The sequence below is a fragment of the Podarcis filfolensis genome (assembly GCF_964270895.1).
Source record: "Podarcis filfolensis genome assembly, chromosome: 15".
NCBI lineage: Eukaryota > Metazoa > Chordata > Lepidosauria > Squamata > Lacertidae > Podarcis > Podarcis filfolensis.
In genome coordinates, this window is record NC_139618.1 from 40,076,362 (window position 1) to 40,097,619 (window position 21,258).

General features: G+C 42.0%; 1 protein-coding gene across 1 annotated transcript in view; it reads right to left on the reverse strand.

Moving 5' to 3' along the window:
• The window catches only part of LOC310750532 (uncharacterized protein), a 78,110-nt gene that overhangs the window by 27,012 nt on the left and 29,840 nt on the right, over window positions 1–21,258 (reverse strand). The window contains exons 3-4 of the mRNA XM_083588859.1: window positions 14,449–14,502; window positions 10,918–11,043 (exon numbers count right to left, since the gene is read on the reverse strand). Of these exons, the coding sequence (XP_083444985.1) occupies window positions 10,918–11,043; window positions 14,449–14,502 (180 nt within the window). The remainder of the gene's footprint in view (window positions 1–10,917; window positions 11,044–14,448; window positions 14,503–21,258) is intronic.

Consider the following 21,258-nt stretch of genomic DNA (forward strand, 5'->3'; position numbering starts at 1 on the left):
TTGAACTCTTTGACTTTAACCCCTAGAGGTCTTCTAACATATAAACAAATTATAAAAATGCAGTGAAGAAACAAATCACACCATCTAACTTTGCTACCGTGCAAGAAACAGAGATAGTTTCTGAGCATTTTTATATATTTATTCTTTATACCTCAGTTTCCACAACCGCACAACATTCTGATTTCCTTCCGGCTGTGCTCTACTTCCTGAGCCAGATCACCATGGAAACCACGCTGCCTTCCATCATTTCCATGGGAATTTGACTGGCACAGGAAAAGGAGCATAGCCAGAAGAAACTCAGTCTTATTGGCTGTGATTAACAACCACTAAAGTGTGTGTTTTTTAAGTGTAAAAAAATAGAGGCCCTATGTTTGACCACCTCAGCCAGAAAGTAGATTTAGAAAGTTAATTCAACTCCCCTCCCTCTCAAATTCTTAGAACAGATAGGTAGCCGTGTTGGTCTGCCATAGTCAAAACAAAAAATTTTTTTTCCTTCCAGTAGCACCTTAAAGACCAACTAAGTTAGTTCTTGGTATGAGCTTTCGTGTGCATGCACACTTCTTCAGATACACTTCTTCAGATACGTATCTGAAGAAGTGTGCATGCACACGAAAGCTCATACCAAGAACTAACTTAGTTGGTCTTTAAGGTGCTACTGGAAGGAAAAAAATTCTTAGAAGACAATGACGATGGTGGTGATTGTGATAATAATGTGCTGAATTTCCCTCTCCAGTTTTAAAGGGGGTGTGATGGTCCCACAAGAATGAAGAGGGAAATTTGACTCACCAAATACTAATGTGTCATGACTTTTGTGGCCAGTTCTTCAGCATCAAAATAAGGAGGGAGGTCTCAGGGGACAAAGCAAATCTCCACGCCTCTCTGAAATGGCCCTCAGCACTCTCCCTCAGCCCCACCCTTCCTGGGTCACACACCCAGGCCATACCCTCCCATACACTGCTTTGCACCCTCCTGGAATGTTTCTTGCCTGGCTGGAATGTGTCCTCTGATAAAGCTCTTGCCTTCCAGGATAGAGTGGTGAAATTTACGTTTGTTGCTCTACGCACTTTTGCCTTTGGGTCCTGCCCACCAGTAACGATAGTGTGCCTTATAGCATGAACGTGTTGGGTAAAATTTACTACAGCATCAAAACCAGCATTTTTCTCAGGGAACACCTGAGCACAGAACACATTCAATAAAAGCACAGGGCAAAATCACATTGTCTAATGAAATGCCTTCATGCACTATTCCTGGGTTTTCTAGAGGCATCCGCCTGACCACTGATGGAAATAGAATGCTAGACAAATAGACCTTGGTCTGATCCAACAGAGCTCTTGTTATCCTTTGTATGTTGACATTCCAAGTCCAAGGCTCAGATCTCTGCTATTGAGAGTGAACAACAAAGAGACACATTGTGGATGCTGCAAGGTGTGAAAAGGTGAGGAAATGAAAGTGGACAGTAGAGAACTGAAAGGGTCAAGGAGGATAACATTACCTGCTGGGTCTTTTATGAATTGGAGGCTATTTCATCCCTTCCTACTGTATGTTCTAGCCCATGTGTTTGCTAAAACAATAAACACAAGACTTTCTGTGTAGTTCACAATACAGACTTTTTCAGATCAGGGGAGCTGCAGAGTCATGCATAAGTGTTTATAAAGACACATACGCACACAGCTTGTGTACATTCCCATCATTTAATAGAGGAGAGTGCCAACTGGAGACATCTGTGATGTGCATTGTCTTGCTGTTACATGCATCCGGCCTTTACGCCCCAGAGTTTACTGATGACAACATGGGAGAATGAATGCAGGGATGGAGCAATGATGGAACTCCCAGAATGTTATACTATAACACTAAGCTCAGTGATTAATCTTAATGAACTGTTGTCTATGCTGTAAAGTTTGCTACTATTTCTAGTCATTCCTATGAAAATGTAAGAAAAGTCCTGCTGGCTCAGACAGAGGGCACATTTACTACAGCATGCTCTTTCTCACAGTGGCCACCCTATAGGAAGCCTGCAAATAGAACCTGAGGGCAGGGACTGACAAATTGGTTGATTTCTGTTTCTCTCGGTTTCTCATTTTTCTAGTCTTAAATTCAGTTCTCCACATTTTGACATTGGTTTGTGAATATTTATTTTAAATGTCATTAAAAAAACTCACCAGCATTTAAATGTGAATTTCCCCTAGTGTGCAATTTTTAAATGAAAATTTGACTGAAATTCACATAATGTATGAATGTGAATGTTATTGTGCGGTTGCAGTTAGCATTTGAAAACATATGGCATGTAGCAGGAGAGATTGGGCGCTATAGGGGAGCAATTAGTATGTGACAGCATCTCTTAGATTGTCTGCAAGCTAATTAATTCAATTTTATATTAACCTTATTCATTGACTTAGCCAACTACGAAAAATCAACTTAGATTGACCAAAGGGGTGTGTGTGTGTAAAATTCTCAGCTTTCAATCCTGACATTCTGATGTCAAATTTTGTGAGCAAATGTTGACAGCAAATCCAAATTTGAAAATCTTCTGTCATTTGGCATTTTGTGAAATGTCGTTGCAGACATTGTTCTACATTTTTCACGGGAGTAAGGATTGCGGGTGCCATCCAGCAGTGACTGCTGATGGAAAGAATCATTCAGTAGAACAGGGAGAGGAAGCTACTGGAGGTCCTCTCCTCCTGCCTGTAGGGCCTCATCCCACGCCCCAAAATACGTTCCAAGGGAAAATCTTCAGAATAAGTTTGTTTGTTTTTCTGGGGAAGGGAACGATGACAGGGTGGAGGGTAATCACCTACAATTTGCCTCCTCTCTGTTCTGCTAATCGATTCTGTATTTCAGCAGACTGTCACTAAAGAGACTGGTCCTTCTGGGCAATTAGGGCATTGCACATTCAGAACACATTCTGTCCTCAGCCTCCACCTGCCTGTGTTCTTGCTTACAGGTGGTCCAGAGGGTTGTAGTCCTAGCTGTCACTGCCCTGCTCAGTCTCACTATTGCCTTTGTAGAACTGTGAAAGGAAGACGATAGGAACAAAACTAGAAATAGTTGGCTCTGGCTGTCATTGGATCTCGCTCCACCTACTGCTCGACTCTTTGCCTTACGCCAGGGGTGCTCAAACTTTTTTCAAAGAGGGCCAAATTTGATGAAGTGAACATGCATGAGGGCCAACCAAAGTTGAGCTTTTTTAAGATTGAAGTTGTTTTTTTAGGATTTAAGTTGTTGAGCTTTTCAGGGATTTTACCTGCCACAGGAGCCGGATTAAACTGACTGGTGGGCCGGATTAGACCCCCAAAACGGACTTTGGACATGCCTGCCTTATACCATACCAGTCCAAAGGGGTACCAGCCACAACTGAGCAGCCACCATTGAATGCAGCCAGCTGTCTTATATAACCCTTCTTTAAAATAGAACATGCTAATAGATCTGGTTTTTGTTGTCTGTTTACTCTTTCCCCCTCCTATTGCATTCATGTATATTTATGTGACACTCCGAAATAGCCAAGAGCACTTTAATCAGTGGATTATCTGCAACCTAATCAGTGAAAATACTAATCAGGAAGTGCAGAAAATGTCCCCACTCAGTGCAGCACAGGGAATATTTTCTGATGTTTCTGATTCCCGAACAAGAATTAGGCATTTATTCTTTTAAACTGCTTTTTAATTGTGCTTGTTGTTGTTGTTATAAATTTTTAAACTGTTTTAATGTGGGGGGGGTTGGGGGGGTTATTCAGCTGTTTCTGTTTATATTTTGAATACGTATTTTGTGTTTTATATTGTAATTTTATCTTGTGAACCCCCCCTGAGACTTGTGGGAATAGGGTGGTATATAAATTTAATAAATAATGGTGATGATGATTTTATTTGTTTGTTTGTTTTGCAGGGTTGTCTGGGGGTGTGATGATTCTTTAGACTGTGCCCAGTAGGATTTTAAAAAATAAAAAAAATCTGCACAGCATGACCAATAGATGCTTAATGATACTCAATAATGATCATTGCCTTAAAGAGATTTGGGGGGGGAGCAAGCAAAATGGTGGTTTCCATTGTGTTGTGTGTTTTGATTCCACCCAATAGAAAGGGGGTGGGGAATTAGTGGCCCCCCAGAAGTGGGTGGGTTACAACTTCAGCCCCTGTCAGCCTGACCACTGGTCAGGGATGATTGGAGTTGCAGTCCAGCAACATCTGGAACATCACAGGTTCCTTGCCTCTGCTTTAAAAGCGTTAACTGGTTAGGAACATAAGAAGAGGCCTCCTGTATCAAGCCAAAATCCTGCATTTTGATGCCGCTGAGGGCCAGCAAGCAGAACCCTAGTGCAACAGCCACTCTCTCCACTTCCCAGCAACTGACATTGATTGTCTCCCTCAGAGACCCTCCTGAAAAAGTTTCCTGGAAAAATGTAAGATCTAAAATACAAAAACTTCAAGTCTGCTTTTGCATAATTGCCCACAGTTATTTTAAGAACTTAAGAACCGGATGCCTATGTGAAGCGTGGAAGCAGGACCAGAGTGCAATAGCACTCTTCTCTCTTAATTTCACAGGAACTGATATTCAGAGGTGTATACTCTCCAACAGTGGAGGTAAAACATAGTCATCATGGCCAGTAGATAGCCTTATCCACTATGATTCTTTCTAATCTTTTGTTAAAGCCATCTAAGTTGGTCCATACCTTGTGGAAGTAAATTCCACCTTTTACCTATGTACTCTGTCAAGAAGGGCTCTCTCTTGTCTTTCCTGACTCTTCCAACATTCATCTTCATTGGATGCCCCTGAGTTCTAATATTGGGACAGAATGAGAAAAACTTACTCCTATCCACTTGTTGATTGCCTTGTGACATCCAAATAATCATGTGGAAGCATTGCTGCACCTGTTTAAGGCCTCCCCATTCACTGAATGCCTAGTCATGCAGGACTGAGGGTGAATGTTTGGTTCTCATTCCTAAATCCATCTGTGGAAGGGAGCATTGTTTTTAGTGCTCTGTGTTATCATGGGATCAGGGGAAATAACTGGTTCCATCTGGGTCTGTGGTTTCACCATATATCATCACTAGCAGGTTCAAGCAAGGATTCAAGTAAAGCAGAGGCACATCCCACACTGGTGAGCACCCTGAAGCACTGGGGTGGTGTTTCAGCTTGGAGGGACCTGGGGGAGAGATGCTCCCACTTAGGCTCTGATGCTGTCATTGACCCCAGGGCACACAAGACCAGGGCTGCTGCTGCTGGTAAATGTGTGGGAAATGAATCAAAGAACGGTTATATTAGTGATTTAAGAGTTGTCACTATGGTTGGATCTATGGTTGGGGAGAAATTTAGAAATCTACTCTTCCCCAAACAATATGCAAACCATAATGCTGCTATCCTTTGAAATTCACATTTCTTCAAAACATTGTGATGCAGTTCTCCTTAAAAAAAAAAAGTGTATACAAAAATCCATATATAATAGTGAGGAAAGTGCATTAACATGAATAAGTCACTGCAAATGGCATACCTAAATTCATGGTATTAGGGGAAATTGTTTGCAGAAATGTGAATATTGTGGGAAATGTGCATTAAAATGCTAATGAATTCTGGATTTCCCAGAATAATAATTTTGATGATCTTCATCCCATCTCTACAATATGAAATTCATGAAATGTGGTTAGAGAAGAAAATCATGTTTGAGAAGGCAAAGGTCAATAAGTGCTATCCTGCAAAAGCCCTGCTACAAATACTGTATATTTATCATAGTATATATTTTTATAGGGGTGCATGGGGTGTTAGGGGAGGGATAGTTCCTCTGGTGTGGGACACGTTGTGCTCCTTCTGGGATAGTTTGTCCACCTTTGGTTCCCACCCTGCACTCAGCTTCCACCTGTGGCTCCTAAAAGCATGTGACAGCAGCCACACCCTGGGAAATGGCTTTGACTGGCCGGTTAAACCAGGTGAGGGTAGTTGATGGGTCTCAAACCCTTGGTGAATTAGGGACTTCCCATGCATGTGAAGACAGGCACCAGCTGGTTGAGGAGATGACACCAATAATGGGTCCAATGGTCAAGAAGGTGGTTTCTGCAGGTGCTGTAGAGGGAAGTGAGGGGCGGATGGGGACCATCAACCTGGGAGTGTAGCCCATCTAGGAGAAGGGAAACTCTGATCCTAAACCTCCACTGCTCTTGCAGGATATCTTCAGGAGAAAAAAGACTAAGGAGTAAACCCTACACAAGTCCTGAGTCCCTAAGATGGTGGGATGGTGCATTGTATGCCTCCTTCAGGCAACTCCTGCAGCCAGTATTATGCCAAGTGTATTGCTCTGCTTTCCTTGGGAGCACATCAGAGAGGCCAAGGGGTCTTGTCCTCTGGTCAGCCTAGGACACTGCCCAGGGAGGTCGCTTCAGTCCTGCTAACCCAGAGGTTTGACTTCACCAGAAGCTGCACTCCATTGTTGCTCAAGAGAGATGGATGTCACAGCTAGAGTCAGATGCAGGTCAGCACAAAAGACGCAGGGCTCCATTGTCAGTGAAGTTAACTTTTTATTCAAGGAAATGACATACAACTTGGGAACACTTCCCAGTAGGTCTTGCACCTAAGGAGCAGTTAGCAAGGCTGAAGATCCCTGCCTTCCACCCCTCTTCTGGATGTTTCCCAAACAGTCTCAAACTGTGTCTGCCCATTTCTGACCTCTGCTCTGCTCTCCTCATTACTCTGCACGTTCTTGGAGAAAGGGGTGCGGGGGGGGGAGCTTGTCACAGCAGGAGAGGGAGGCTCCCAGGGTTCTTCAGAAGCCTCTTGACCCTCCTGCTCTGCTCAGAGTCTGAACTGCTCCCTGAACTGCTCCAGGTTCTTCCTGCTCACTAAACCCTGTTGCCCCTTCAACATCTAGCCCCTCGTCCCAATCTCCTCCCTCTGACCTCCTCCCTGTGTCCCACCACCAATGCTCTGACTCTGAGCCTTCCTCCTCTGGGGTTTCCCTTGGCCAGTGCCTCCCACCTCTCCTCTTTATCCACAGATGCCAACAACAATATTTTCTCACAATAAAAACAAAACAGTATTTAGGCAAAATTATTTATTCGAAAGTCACATGCACTCCACTAGCCATTTACAAACCCTTCAGAAATGCATGGTTTACATTTGGTATCTGTATACCAGTTTTATTTTGGTTTTCTTAAGCATAAAGGAGTGGTTGCATACAAAATAAATAATTGCATAGCATAAATAAAATCCATTGTATAAATAATAATAGTGCACATCACTTTTTCCATTCACATATAAATCTTTCAATAGACTTATTTTTAACCTACAACATGGGGGTATGTTTGAATATACAAATATGCCTGAAGTATCTGTTATCCATAGGAACATAGAAAGCTGCCTTATACTGAATTAAACCATCATCTAGCTCAGTATTTCTCTACACTGACTAGTAGTGGCTCTCCTGGAGATGCTAGGGAATGAACTTGAAGCCATCTGCATGCAAAACAGATGTCCTACCATTGAGCTATCCATAAGAATGAATGAAGCTCACACAGTATGTTATATGACCATGTTCTCCTCTTTGCCATTGGCCACAATCTGTGATGCCTGTACATTTTAAGATCAACCTTGTATTTCATAGATATTATACAGTGGAACCTTGGTTGTCGAATGTAATCCATTCTGGAAAACCGTTCAACTTCCAAAATGTTCGACAACCGAGGTGTGATGAGCCGTCAGCAAATTCCATTGAGAAAATGGAGAAGCACGCCTTGGTTATTGTATTTTAGTGTTTTGTTGGAAGCCGCCCAGAGTGGCTGGGGAAACCCAGCCAGATGGGTGGGGTATAAATAATTTTTTATTATTATTATTATTATTATTATTATTATTATTATTATTAGCCATTAGACTTCCAAGGTGCGTTCCAAAATGGAAGCATTCACTTCCGGGTTTTCAGCATTCGGGTTCCTAATCATTTGGCTTCCAAGACGCTCGAAAACCAAAGTTCCACTGTGTATACACACACACAAACACACACAAACAAACTACAAACAAACTCAAAATGGCTTAAAGCACGATTACCAAAATTCACCCACTAAAAGAAATGCTACTTCCTGTTTATAGAAACAGCAACTGAACAAACAAGCAAACAAATAATAAATAAATAAATAAAATTTAAGCAAAAATTAAAAGTGCTAGGTATCCAGGATGGACCTTGGTAACATGGTATCCTGTGTGAGGCCAAAATTTGAAGTGGGGGGCACAGCGCAAAGCCACCTTCCCAAAGCTGGGCAAGGGAGGCGTTGAGCTTTGGGAAGCAGGCATGAAACTCTGGCAGGGTGCTAGAGCCCTCTTCTCCTTCTCCTTCTCAAAGCTGGCCAAGCACTAACTAGGCTTTGGGAAGGGCGTAGGAAGGTGCCCTTGCCCCCTGCATGGGGGAACCGGTCACACTGCCTAAAACCTCTGTAGGTGTAGGGTGATCAAATAAGTAAATAAAGCCAAAATACAATTCCACATTCTTTGGAGAAGATGCACTGAACATTTGGTCTTCTTCACGAAACTTGGCTCAGTGAAAATGTATAACAAAGCAACCCACTCTGGAAGAATGGCAGATGAAGTTGTTTGACTGTATGGGACTGGCAGAAATGACCGGCAGAATCCGCGACCAGGGAGAAGAGTCGGCAGAAGAAGATTGGAAGAAATTTAAGGACTATTTACAGAAACATTACAAAATTAATGAACTTTGAAAAGATGTTGGATTGAACTTTTGTGGTCTCTAGCTGTTATGATAAAGATAATAGGGATTAAAATTGTTTAAGTCACTAAATTTAAAAAAGTTGAGTGGAAAATAAGGTGTTATTTTAAAAGGAATGTTAAGAGACTAGGATTTGCTGGATTAACAAGTTGAATTAGAAAACAAGAAGGGGAGGTATGAGGAAGTCAAAGAAACATGTTATTGAAAAATTGTTATTGAAATTGACTTGTTTTTAATATTTTTCTTTTTCTTTTTCTTTTTGTGTTTATATAAAATTGGAAAATCTAATAAATATTTATAAAAAAAAAGAAAATGTATAACAAAGCATTTGAAAAACTTTCTTTGTCTCATTGCTTTGCTTCTGTTTTCAACCACTTGCCATCATGCAGTCTCTTCAGAAATATTTTTAAGTTTTCCAATAGTTGCTTGGGGCTTCCTTTTGAAGTTTTACAATTCTGGTCACTTTCCTTTTATTAAAAAAAATAAAAGAAAACTGGTGTTGAAAGATGTGGTGTTCCAAAGTTGTAGATCAGGTGTGAATTGGAGACCGTAATATCAACTACCTATCTGCTCTTACAACAGATTTTTCATTTGATGAGTGTGATTAACATAGCTATTATGCATGCACACAGAGACATTAAATAATTGCTTGTTTTGTAATCAAAAAAATCACTGTTAATTGATTTTTATCATCAAGTAATAATAGTCTTTAGTGAGTGTGGTCTCCGCAACCAGAAGTTCATTTAGATGGGGTACAGTGCTAAGGCAATCACACGCTCAGAAGATGGGTCAGTGAATGAGCATCAAAATTTAATTACAACTAGTAGAAATTAACTTCAGCATGGCTTATTTTCAAAGATGGAAATTGAAATAAATATACTGTGAGTATTTACTTGACTGGGAAAGCCACTGTCTCTCAACCTTTCACCTTTTTGCATGCAGGTGCTAATTCTGTTTCTTAATGTCCAAGTGTCTTACTGCATTGTGATGCTCATTTAGGCCTAAGTCACATCCACACCATACAATGAAAGCAACACCATATATCCCCTGCATCCCAGCATGAAATGAACAGTTCCACAGAGCAAAACAATCGCGTTGGTATGTGTGGGGTAAGGTGAATCTTCAAGTAAGCTGCCCCTAAGGTGCCAAGACCTTTATGTAATAATAGTAACGTCTTGAACTTGGCCCGGTAACAAATCAACAACCAGAGCAGATCTCTAAGCAGAGGTCTTCTACGATGGCAAGGTTTCACTCCTGCTCAGCTGCTATACAGTGTTCAGCAGGAACTGCAGTTTTCAGATCCAGAGCAAAAGCACTTTACAAAAACCCAGTTCTGAAGTCACCAGTGCCTGAACTACTGTGCTCAAGCTTCCCCAGTCCAGTCCAGGTAAAGGGCCAGTGAACTTTCCCTGATACTGGTTCCCTTCTCCCCCCTTTCCAAGTGTCAGAGTTTTTGTTTGTGAGGGGGGGTTGTCTAATGGCAGAGATAAATCCCATTATGAGCTGGGTATAAGCTCATATTGGGTTGAACATTTTTGGAACTGTGGGAGCTCAGATTTCAAACTCTTCAAGTTTTGAATTTGGCCCCATCACTGCTCCTAAATAGAATGGAGCCAATCAGTTAGCTTTGATCCATTTACTATGCTCAGGATTAACCAGCTCTGTGCAAACACCTGCTTTGCATCACTGCAGATAAGACAGCTCTTTGTGAGCAACTACTGTATCTATGCTTCATAACTCAAAATTGCAGCAACATCATGTGTGGGGATGATCATAGCTACGGCTCTGGATTTGTCATGCTAAAATAGCAATAATCCACTGGGGACTCAGCTAAGCTGGTAAAGAAAAAGTGATTTATAGTGCGTTGTATGTGTGATATACACTGTGCCACCAGATGGCGACGTGGAGCCCAGTTTTTCTCTACCTGTTTTCCCTATTTGAATTTACAGTGCTTTAAACTGAAACGCTTCTTTGATGTGTCTAGATCCAGCCTAAGAGTCACCAATTTCCGCCACTAAGCCCAAAACTAGGACCCTATACATCAGATGCAGCCAGTATAGTGCCCTCCTGTTGTTTCTGGACTCCATTTCCCATCATCTCTGACCATTGGATTTCTGGCTTGGGCTGACGGTCCAACCACATTGACTGTCCCTCATATAACCACCGAGTTATGCCTAATGTGAGTATTTAAGAGAAAACTGAAACAGTTCTACAGTACTTACATTCTGTGAATGCCACCTCTTGGCAAGTTCATGAAGGCTGCTTCTAAGATTATGATATTCGTGGAACTGTGGCACAGAATCCATGGAACTGTTAAATGTCTTCAAATCTTTCTTTTCGCACTGTTTCTGAAATGAGAGGATTGTTTTAAGGTCATCTGTCAGATTCAACACACCATTGTTAAATATGGCAGCACTACAGCATAGCTGTGGAATTCAGGGCCTATTCTGGTTCAAATCCCATTCATTTCCGTAGGGCTTTTACCTGAGAAACTCCAAATGATCATAGGTAGCACCGGACGAGAGGCAGGGAGGGCAGTGCCCCCCAAACAAGGAGCTTGCCCCCCATCCCCTCCCATTTCTGAACTCCTGTCATCAACTTATGCTATTATTTTTCTTTCTCTCCCACGGAGAAATATACTTTACCTGTTCTGTGCCAACAAAGACTTCTTCTTTTTTTCTGGTGCCACCACTGCAGATGAGTCATGTCTTCTATTTTCACAACTAGTATTTCCTCTCACAGTCATCTCCACCCCACCCACCCCCATGATCCAGATTTAAAAGGCCTCCAGTATGTTCAACCCTAAATAATGGGCATCTCTTTCTACTCCATAGGTGACCAGACCACATGTCACATGTTAAATGCAGTCCGCCAAGCCAGAGGGACGGGACTCACTCACCTTTCTTGCTCAACTGATCAGCCACCGGCTGGGGAATGCAGGAAATATTGGTGTTCCTTTGCTGCTAAGGAACTTATTAGGTACATCAGTTTGGGATGAACTGGGAGCACTGGTGGAGGCTTTAAGCTCTCCCCAGTGCTCCTAATCCAGGCAGTACTTTTGCTCCTGTGCTGCCAATCTTTTGCACCTTAACAACATGGAGGGAAGCAAGCACTTCCACCCACGCCCAATTTTCCCACCCACAAATAGCATGGGAAAATTGCTCGAGCCCCAATTCTATCTGAATAGAGATGCAGATCCTGAACAAGCACTGACCACAGGAAGGAATACATCCTGACCTACACAGCTAAGTAATCCTCACCATGATGACAAAATGGAACGGCTCTGTCCTGTGTTTTCAATGTAGTCATAAGCAACTATCCCATCAGCGTAAGGGTTTACCCTTGTATAATGGGACTTCCTCATCCTCCACAATATGCCCTATTCTCTCCCCAAACCTGCTTCAGAGCAGATTTAGAGGGGCATGGAGGGAAGGGGGTCGTGTTTTGCAGGTGCAAATCCTTGTGTTGATTGGACCATTACTTACCGCTATATTGGATATAAGACAGGGTCATGACACAGCTATGATATCAAAACAAAGATTCTTAGATACTAGCAGAAAGACTACCTAGAGCTTATCTATGTGTTCATTCTTGAATCTAATTGCAGCAAATATAGCACAACACTTAAAACAGTGTGCACTCCCTTAGATATAAAAATGCCAGATGCTAATTCTGAGAGATCAACATGCTCTGGACTTATAAAATCCCAATAATTAGATCAGACACTTATTAACAATGTGACATTCTCAAGCACAGTAACATTCATGATCCCCAATTAAATCCTGATACCGGCAGTCTGCTTCACTTATCAATGTTAATACATCAATGATATCCCCACTGTTGCATTGTAGATTTTTTTTATATTTAAAAAAAGATGTAAGTCCAATTCTTCTCACATACTTCCTGTAAAGTGATCCACACTTTGTAGATTTCAGGTGACTATTTTAATTGAGATGTGGAGCTTGTGTTGCTCTCATCTCCCTGTCTATTTGGTCCTTCTGGTTAGGCTGATTGTAGGGAGACTCCAACAACATATTGAGAGCCAAAGGTTCCCCATCCCCATGTTACAGCACATACCAGTGGGAGAAATTGTCTCTGGACAACTTATAACATGTGGCTTGAAACCAGAAAGTCAGTCAAGTCAAAGTTATGCATATAGCGTGTTCTCCTTCATGGAGAGCACGTGTTGTGGTGGGGGCTAACAAGACACCCACTGTTGTTGGGTGGGAAAAGAGGGTTGGTCACCATTATGATTGAGTTCTGCTTGTTGCTGGGGAGATTTATATGTTGCCATTTTGTGATTGACAGCCATAGCCTTTATATGCCCTGTGTGCAGCGCTGAGCTTCCTCTTTTCACTGCGCGCACCGGATAACCCGCCCACTCTCCCTAATTTTAGGTTGTTCACTTGACCTTGCTATACCTGTCATGGGGTCATCTGCTTTTGGGGCAGAGGCCCGGTAGGAATTTTGTCCATTTGGCTGATTGGCTGGTGCCATTTGGTTTTTGCCTACTGCGTAGCAAATCGTCACAACTTGTAAGGTTGCGGTTAGGCATTGGTTTAGGAATTGGTTGGTGGGGGGGTATGGATTGGCTGTCCCTGCCCCTCCAAATGCTGCTGCTGCAAGGGTATTCCATTAAAGGAATCCAGGGGCTCACCATGCTTTTGTCCGAACCCCTGTCAAGGGGTTAGGACCACGCAAGAGCCCCTGGGAGCATTTGGGGAGAGGTGAGGGCATGGTACCCAACTCCATCTTTCTCCCCAAAATGTTTTCCCTTTCTGACTTTGCGTGAATGCGAATGTCAGTCTGTCCCCATGCAGGGTCAGATAGTCGCAACCAATGCCTAAGCAACCACACACGTTTCTTGTATTTCAATAAAGTTGTGGCCAAAATTATGCCAAAAACCTTAAACAAAAATTATGTGTCAATTGTGTGTTATTTGTGGGGTGGCTTGGGGACCTCAACACACAACTAATTTACAATGATATTAGTATGACTTAACTTTAGCTGGAGCGTGTCTCAGTTTAACATCCATTATTTTCAGAGACAGTTTACTATCTCAGAACAAACCTATTTCAAAAATAATGAACTACTGTTATTTCAGGGCATCCAAATGCCACAGTACTATGCAGGGCTTTTTTTCCAGCTGGAACTCAGTTCCAGCACCTCTCAAATGGGTGCTAGTGCCATTCTAAGAAAATGAGGGAGACATTCATGGTGAGGAGTTCCAGCACCTCTTTTTTTTTTAAAAAAAATAGAAATATAGCACTGGTACATTCAACAAGGGCTGGCCCAAGACATTTTGGCACCTGAGGCGAAGTGCAAAATGGTGTCACCTTCCTCACCAGGGAAGAAGGGGTGAGTGAAGATCTATGTCAGGAAAAAGAGAGGAAGAAAGATCTACATCCAGACCTACTGCTTCTGTGGATCCTGCTACTGTCTCACCTGGCCTCTTGGGTGGGCAGGCCCTGCACTCCACATACAAGTACTTCTCCCAGAAATACCAATATATTAGAGGATAGCTCAATCAGAAGACCACAAGGCTCTTTATCTCAGGGTCAGGGGTTGGAGTCCCATGTTGGGCAAAAGATTCCTGCATTGCTGGGGTTGGACTAGATGACCCTTGTGGTCTCTTCCAACTCTACCATTCTATGATTTTATCTGGCATGCTAATACTTAGTTTGATTTTTTCCCCACAAATTTTTCAAAGAATTTTTTTTTTAAAAAAATCAAGAACATTTTTACTTTCTTACCGGGTTTTGTTTTTCTGGAATATCTACCAGTGGTGTTGAGAGGTCTTTATTCTTCTGAAAATAACAATGACAAAACATAGTTAGGTAACAGAAGTCAGAGTAAATATTAGACATAACTGGATCCTTCCAGCTCTCTTCTTCAAGGGTATTTTTCCATAACAGCTGTAGGGGGTGACTCTTTCAGGGATGCAGTATCTCCTCTCACTGAATGTTCAGCTTTCATTACAAAACATAAATCTGGAAACCTCTTACTTGTGACTTCACTCACTTCTTGGTAGTTATGCACAGTATTGCCCTTCAGGTAACTTTAAACACATTAGGTTACCTATATGCTATGTTCCAACTATTCTGCAATGATCTCCCACCTTAGTCCCCTTGACTACAGAAGTTCTGGCTACTAGTTTGTGATGCATTAGGAGAGTGTGATATCGTTGTTCATGCATTTATCTCTGTAAGTGCATGCATTAATTGTTATTACTCTTTGGCTTTTTAAAATGGGAACTCTAGTGGCTGCAACTTCACAGTATCCTATTAGGTTTTTGAATGCTCATCAGGCGGAAATGTAAATTTCCACTAATTTAATTCTATACAGTAGAACCTTTACTTACAACTGCTTCCACTCGCAGACGTTCCAAGTTGCGACCGTGGCAAACCCGGAAGTAACCGGCAGGTTTGCCGTTGTTCACGCATGCGCAGGAGTGACAATCGCCATTCGCGCACGCACAGTAGCGGCGATCACCGTTCGCGCCTGCGCACCACGGCGCCTCTCCCAGTGACCCATTTCGCCATAAGGACGGGCCTCCGGGATGGATTGTGGTCATGAGTAGAGGTTCCATTGTACATAAATATTAGATTAGGGTTCAGAAACCTGTGACCCTTCCAGTGTTGCTGGACACCAACTCCCAACAGCCACAAGAAGAGGGCCATAGATTCACTATTGCTGTCTTAGATTGGTTGCATCAACAGGAATATAGTGTCCAGATCAAGGGAAGTAACACTACCAATATTCCCACCCTATTCTGCCTTGGCCAGACCACACCTGGAATCCAGTGTCCAATTCTGGCCACCACAATTTAAGAAGGTTGTTGATAAGCTGGAACGTGTGTAGAGGAGGGCAACCAAAATGATCAAGGGTCTGGAAACCAGGCCTTATGAGCAGCGTTTGAAGGAACTGGGTATGTTTAGTCTGGAAAAGAGGAGACATGCGATAGCCATCTTCAAATATCTTAAGGGCTGTCATATGGAAGAGGGAGCAAGCTTGTTCTCTCCTGCTCTGGAGGGTGGGACTTGAACCAATGGCTTCAAGTTACAAGAAATGAGACTCCAACAAAACATTTGGAAGAACTTTCTGACAGTAAGAGTGTTTGGCATGGAACAGACTCCCACGAGAGGTGGTGGACTCTCCTTCCCTGGTGTTTTTAAAGGAGAGGTTGGATGGCCATCTGTCATGGATGCTTCAGCTGAGATTCCTGCATTGCTGGGGATTGGACTAGATGACCCTTTGGGTCCCGTCCAATTCTACAATTCTATGATTCTATTATTGTTTTCTTTACCATTCCCTCACCCTTGAATTGCAGTCGATGTATAGTATAAAAGTCAAGGATAATGGGCCCTATTCAACCCAAGGAATGGACCCAATAAGCCATGTCTATTAATTTCATTGGATATACTCTGAATAGAACTAACATTGGATAGAACGCTTCATATATATATATATATAGTCTAAAATTTGGAGTTTCCCCATATGCTGTAAGAAACAAAATACAAAATGTGGTTCAGTATTACATATACATATAAATTTGCACTGCAGTCCTATCGCTCAGAAGTAAGACTCACTGTGTTCAGTAGGCCTTACTCCCAGAAAAGTGTACATAGGACTGCAGCCTCAAGTCAGACAAAGTCAACCAGGTTCTGTATATAGTTATAACATACCACTTGATCCATTGCGTGATGCAAGTATTTCTGAGTTTCAATAAGGGCAGCTAATAATTTTCCTGTTGGCCGGCAACTGGCATACACTCCAAAGCAAAGCAAAATCAAACAGCTGGAGTGCATTGTGGTGAGAGTAGCGTGCTTCGGTTTTCTTCTGCTGAATCTAGCAAAACTTTTGATGCTCACCCTTTTTATATACAAAGGATGCTAAAGGAAATGATTAATATCTACCACAAAATCGGGTAGACCAAACCAAGGTTGGGACTGCTGGAAATTACCTTGAAGAGTGCAGACTTTTCACTCTTTATCTGATGTTGAGGTGCATGCAGCTTTGAAATAAGAGTCATACATATATGGGCAAACTTTCTACCAAAATAAACAGACGCATAAAGCCCACCACCATCCAAGAATTGAGACTGAATCTTTGAAACTAGAAAGTACCTTTTTTAGAATCATGTCCTTAGTTGATGAGACAGAAAGGTACTTTTTGTTTAATAGTGCCCTTAAATAACCTAATTAATTAATTAATTAGGGGAGGAGCTTAAATGTGATATCTGAAAGTATAGGCTCAGTGTCAAGGACAGTTTACATTTGATCCCTAAGGGTTGACGGGTGCTGCTACCTCTTAAGAAGGGCTTTGCATCAATTTTTATTAAATTTCATTTAGTTAGTGTTAAGTTGTGGGTGAACATATCAGACGACACAGCGATTCTTCAACAGCTCTTGTTTATTCAGAGGCCAGAACAGAACTGAACTAAAGGGTTCAGTCAGCCTGCTTATATAGAGCTCCAGTACACATAATTGTAACAGCTTTCTAAAACTATCCAATCCCTGAACGTCACTTTCGATCCCTTATTTGCATAACTATCTACAGTATCCCCCTGCTGGCCCAGGGTGGGAACTTCAGTACATAACGGTTAGTTTATATACTGCTTAATTACAGATGTCTCTCAGCTGCGTGTAGAAACTCAAAGCAATGAAAATAAAATGAATTAAGACCATAAAATCAGAATTCAGTTAAAAGCATGCTGCAATAAAGAAGAATAAGTCTTCAGTAGATGCCAGAGGTTTGATAGGGCAGGGAGGGCGTTTGTCGGACGTCAAATGGAAGGGATTTCCATAAAATTGGACACACACACACACACAATTTTGAATGCATGGCTCCTGTGGAAGCCAAGCCATGCATCCAAGCCCTGGGAGTTGCCTAACAGTGAGTCCCACAAAGTGATCTGGCAGAGACTTCAGGGATCAGGCAGTACTTGAGCTACCCTGGACTCAAGCAGTTAAGTGCCTTGTAAATTAATACCAGAACCAAAAGCCAGTGCATTTGTCTCATAGATTTGTGTACTGGGGATATGAGACATGTTCATGGTGCTTGGTCTTGTAATGGCCATTTGTAATCATGCATATATAGCACAGAGATACCACCGTAGCCACTATAAGCTCAACCAACAGTACCCTCAGCAGCTGCAGGTCCCAGATTTCTTTGGAAAAGCTATGACGGTATTTTAACTTCTGTTTGTTTTAAAGTGGGGTTGTATCCCCCCCCCCCCCGGTTTTTTCTGTTTTCTCTTTTGTAAATTGTTTTGAGGGCTGTTGTTTTTTACAATCAAATAGTGTATAAATTTTATGAAATGAAATAACTAAATGGAAATTGTACAACTTGGAAGATCATACTGCCCGAATTTTCATCGTCATAAAAATTTAGCTATCTGCTTCTGGTTGCAGCTTTAGACAGCAAGCTTCACAGGAAAATGAGTGAGTGATAGGAATCAGACAGTGTATAGAGCATGTGCTGTTCTTACTAATTATGTAAACCTATTTAGGACAATCTACCGTATTTTTCTGTGTATAAGACTGTTTCAAAACACAGACGCACACCCAGTGGTTGAAGGGGAGAAGGAAGGAAGTGCAATGTGGCAGACTCTGACCTGTAGTCATCCCTAATTTGCTATCGCAAAGAAGACTCAACACTCCAGCAGTTGGGAGAAAATGTTATATTTATTTAAACATAACACAGAATATGCAGCTGAATGGTGTTCGCTGAAGACTTACATCAAAAGACAGCATATGGCTGTCAGGTTCATGCAAAGTATGATTTTATCTGGACTTGACTGTATTCCAGGACATATTATTGACTGCTCCATTGTGCATTGTTTATATCTGTCTGCAGTAACCATTTCTCCGTTTTCTTTTGTTATGGACAAAATGTTTCTCTCATACATGACAGATGGCCATCCAACCTCGGCTTTAAAACTTCCAAGGAATGAGAGCCCACCACATCTTGTGGGAGTCTGTTCCACTGGCAAACAGCTCTTACTGTCAGAAAGTTATTCCTGATGTTTAGTTGGAATCTCCTTTTCTCTGGAGCAGGAGAAAACAAGCTTGCTGCCTCATAATATTTGTAGACTTGCTTCCGACTTGGTCTCTTAGTTCATCTTCTATGTTTGTTAACAATATGTATTAACTTGTAAATTGTTAGATGCCTTGGACATTTTAAATTTTAACATTTTATGGAATGGTTGAAATTTTAAAAAGGAAAAAGGAAAACAGGAAAGACAATTTGATACTGGCCTGAGTTCCCACCATTGCCAAATCTCCTCTTTACATGTACACACACACACACTTCTAAACATAACTTCTAATTAGAACATGAGTGCGAATGGTTAAAACTGCAGCTCTGTGATCAAAATTAGTAACATGCCCAACAAAATGTCTGATGAGGTTAGAGTAGCATCAGATATAGCTAAACTAAATCATCTTGTGCAGAATATATGTCTATATGATCATGGTGTATCTTAGATAACAATTGCTAAATGTAATACAGATTAACTGGAAGGGTTGCAATAATTTTAAAATGTTTATTAATCTCTTTCCTGTACCACAAAGTGATTCGTGAGTGCCCAAATCTATGTTAAGCAACGCTGTCACACAAGACCTTTGTGTGTAGACTAGGGGTGGAAAAGAAAAATGATCCAGCTTGAATTTAAAGGTAAATCTACCTAACTTACTTTCCAAAACAATGCACGAACTAAAATACAGCCATCCTTTCATGCTTCTCTGACGTTTGCAATGCAGTTCTCTGGGTAAGTAAAGTGTAAACACAATACATGTGCATACACATGCATATATTTGGTAAATAATGTATAAAATGCATTATGTTAGGGGACATTGCTTTACTAAAAATTCACACTGAGGACTCTTTTAAAATATGGACATGTGAAGAGCTGAGCTTAAAATTGAGAAAATAGTAAACTGAGAGAAAGTCCATGCAAAGTAACCCCCCCCCCTCCATAGAAGGCATTCATTTCTATTATTATTGGAAAACCTTTACTTTCACTACTGATTGCCTTTGTGCATCGGCCTGGAAAGCTCTGTTGGTTAGAACGTGGTGCTGATAATGCAAAGGTTGCTGGTTTGATTCCTGTATGGGCCAGCTGGGTATCTTGCATTGCAGAGGGTTGGCCTAAATGATCCCCAGGGTCCCTTCTAACTCTGCAGTTCTATGATTGTATTCATCTACGTATGACCCATGGCTTATGATGTTAACAACACAAAGAATCCTGCACTTACACTTCTTTCCACATTGAAAGTGTTTCTTCTAATTAGTGCACTCTGAACGAACTCATTAGCTACAACATTAAGATGAATTTCCTGAGTTTTCCATTTCTGTGTTTGAGGCATGCTTGTCCAATGCTTAACCCTACAAATGTATTTATTCTGCAAAGGCATGAGAATGACCTTTCTGATGTACAAGAGGAAACAGGCCTGGCCAGATAAACTTTGTCAATTCTGGTCGTAGCTCACACAGATGTTTCTTTCCTTGCTCACCGCTTGGAAGATCAACCACATCCTGATTCAAGAGCTGCAAGTTCTTTCCACTCCCTTGCAATATCCAACAATATGTCATGATGAAGCTGTACTCAGATAGTTTCCAAGTCAGTTTTGTGAAAACTTAGAATATACGTGCTGTCATCCTGTCCTACAGCAAACTTTTCTGTTTGGCTCATGTGAGAAGCAACTGTATAAACTGATGCTGATATTATCAATGATTTCATAGAAGATTTTCCTGTCGAAAGCTTTAGGAGACTCAAACCGGTGAGGACCAGGGGCGTAGCATGGGAGGGGCAGGGGGGCCATGGCCCCAGGTGCACAATTTTTGAACAGGTGAGCCAGGTGACCCCCTGCAGGCGACCCCAGAGCAGCGCAGCTGGGTGGATTCCTGCCACAGTCTGAACAAGCTATATTTAATATGTCCAGTTGCCCAAATATAAGCAGTAATAACTGTAGCATGAAGTAAGAAGCAAACATCAACAGGTTTCGTGCATATCCATCTGCCTTTGCCCCAGGACCTCCTGTCTCCTCAGATGACACATTCTCAAATAACTCATTTGGGCTCCTATAAGAAGAAACTACAATTATAAGGTACACACAGAACTACAGTTCCCAGCACCTTGAACAAACTATGGTTGCCATTATTCTTCTGTGCCGAGAACTGGCAGGACTGCGGGGAGGAGGAAAAGGATTGCAGCAAGGAGTGTAACTGGGACTGGGACACACTGGGGCAAGCTGGGGGTGGAGAAGGAGAGGTTGATGGAGACAATGCTCACAGAATGACGGAGGATAGCAAGGGGGTGGGAACCAGAGCAGCAGAACCCATCAGCAGAGCCAGAGGGACCCCTGTCTCCCCAAACACAGCAGAGCTCTGAGGCTTAAGGAGCAGTTGGACATTCTAGGAGGCTAAGTCAAGCAAGGACCCACAACCCAGCCCACTAGCTGGCCAGGTAGGGCTTTTGCTAGCTCTGGGAGGTGGTTTGTGATTCCTCTGCTGGAGTAGGCTCAGAACAGGTGAGGATCACATGCCTCATCAAGCCCAGA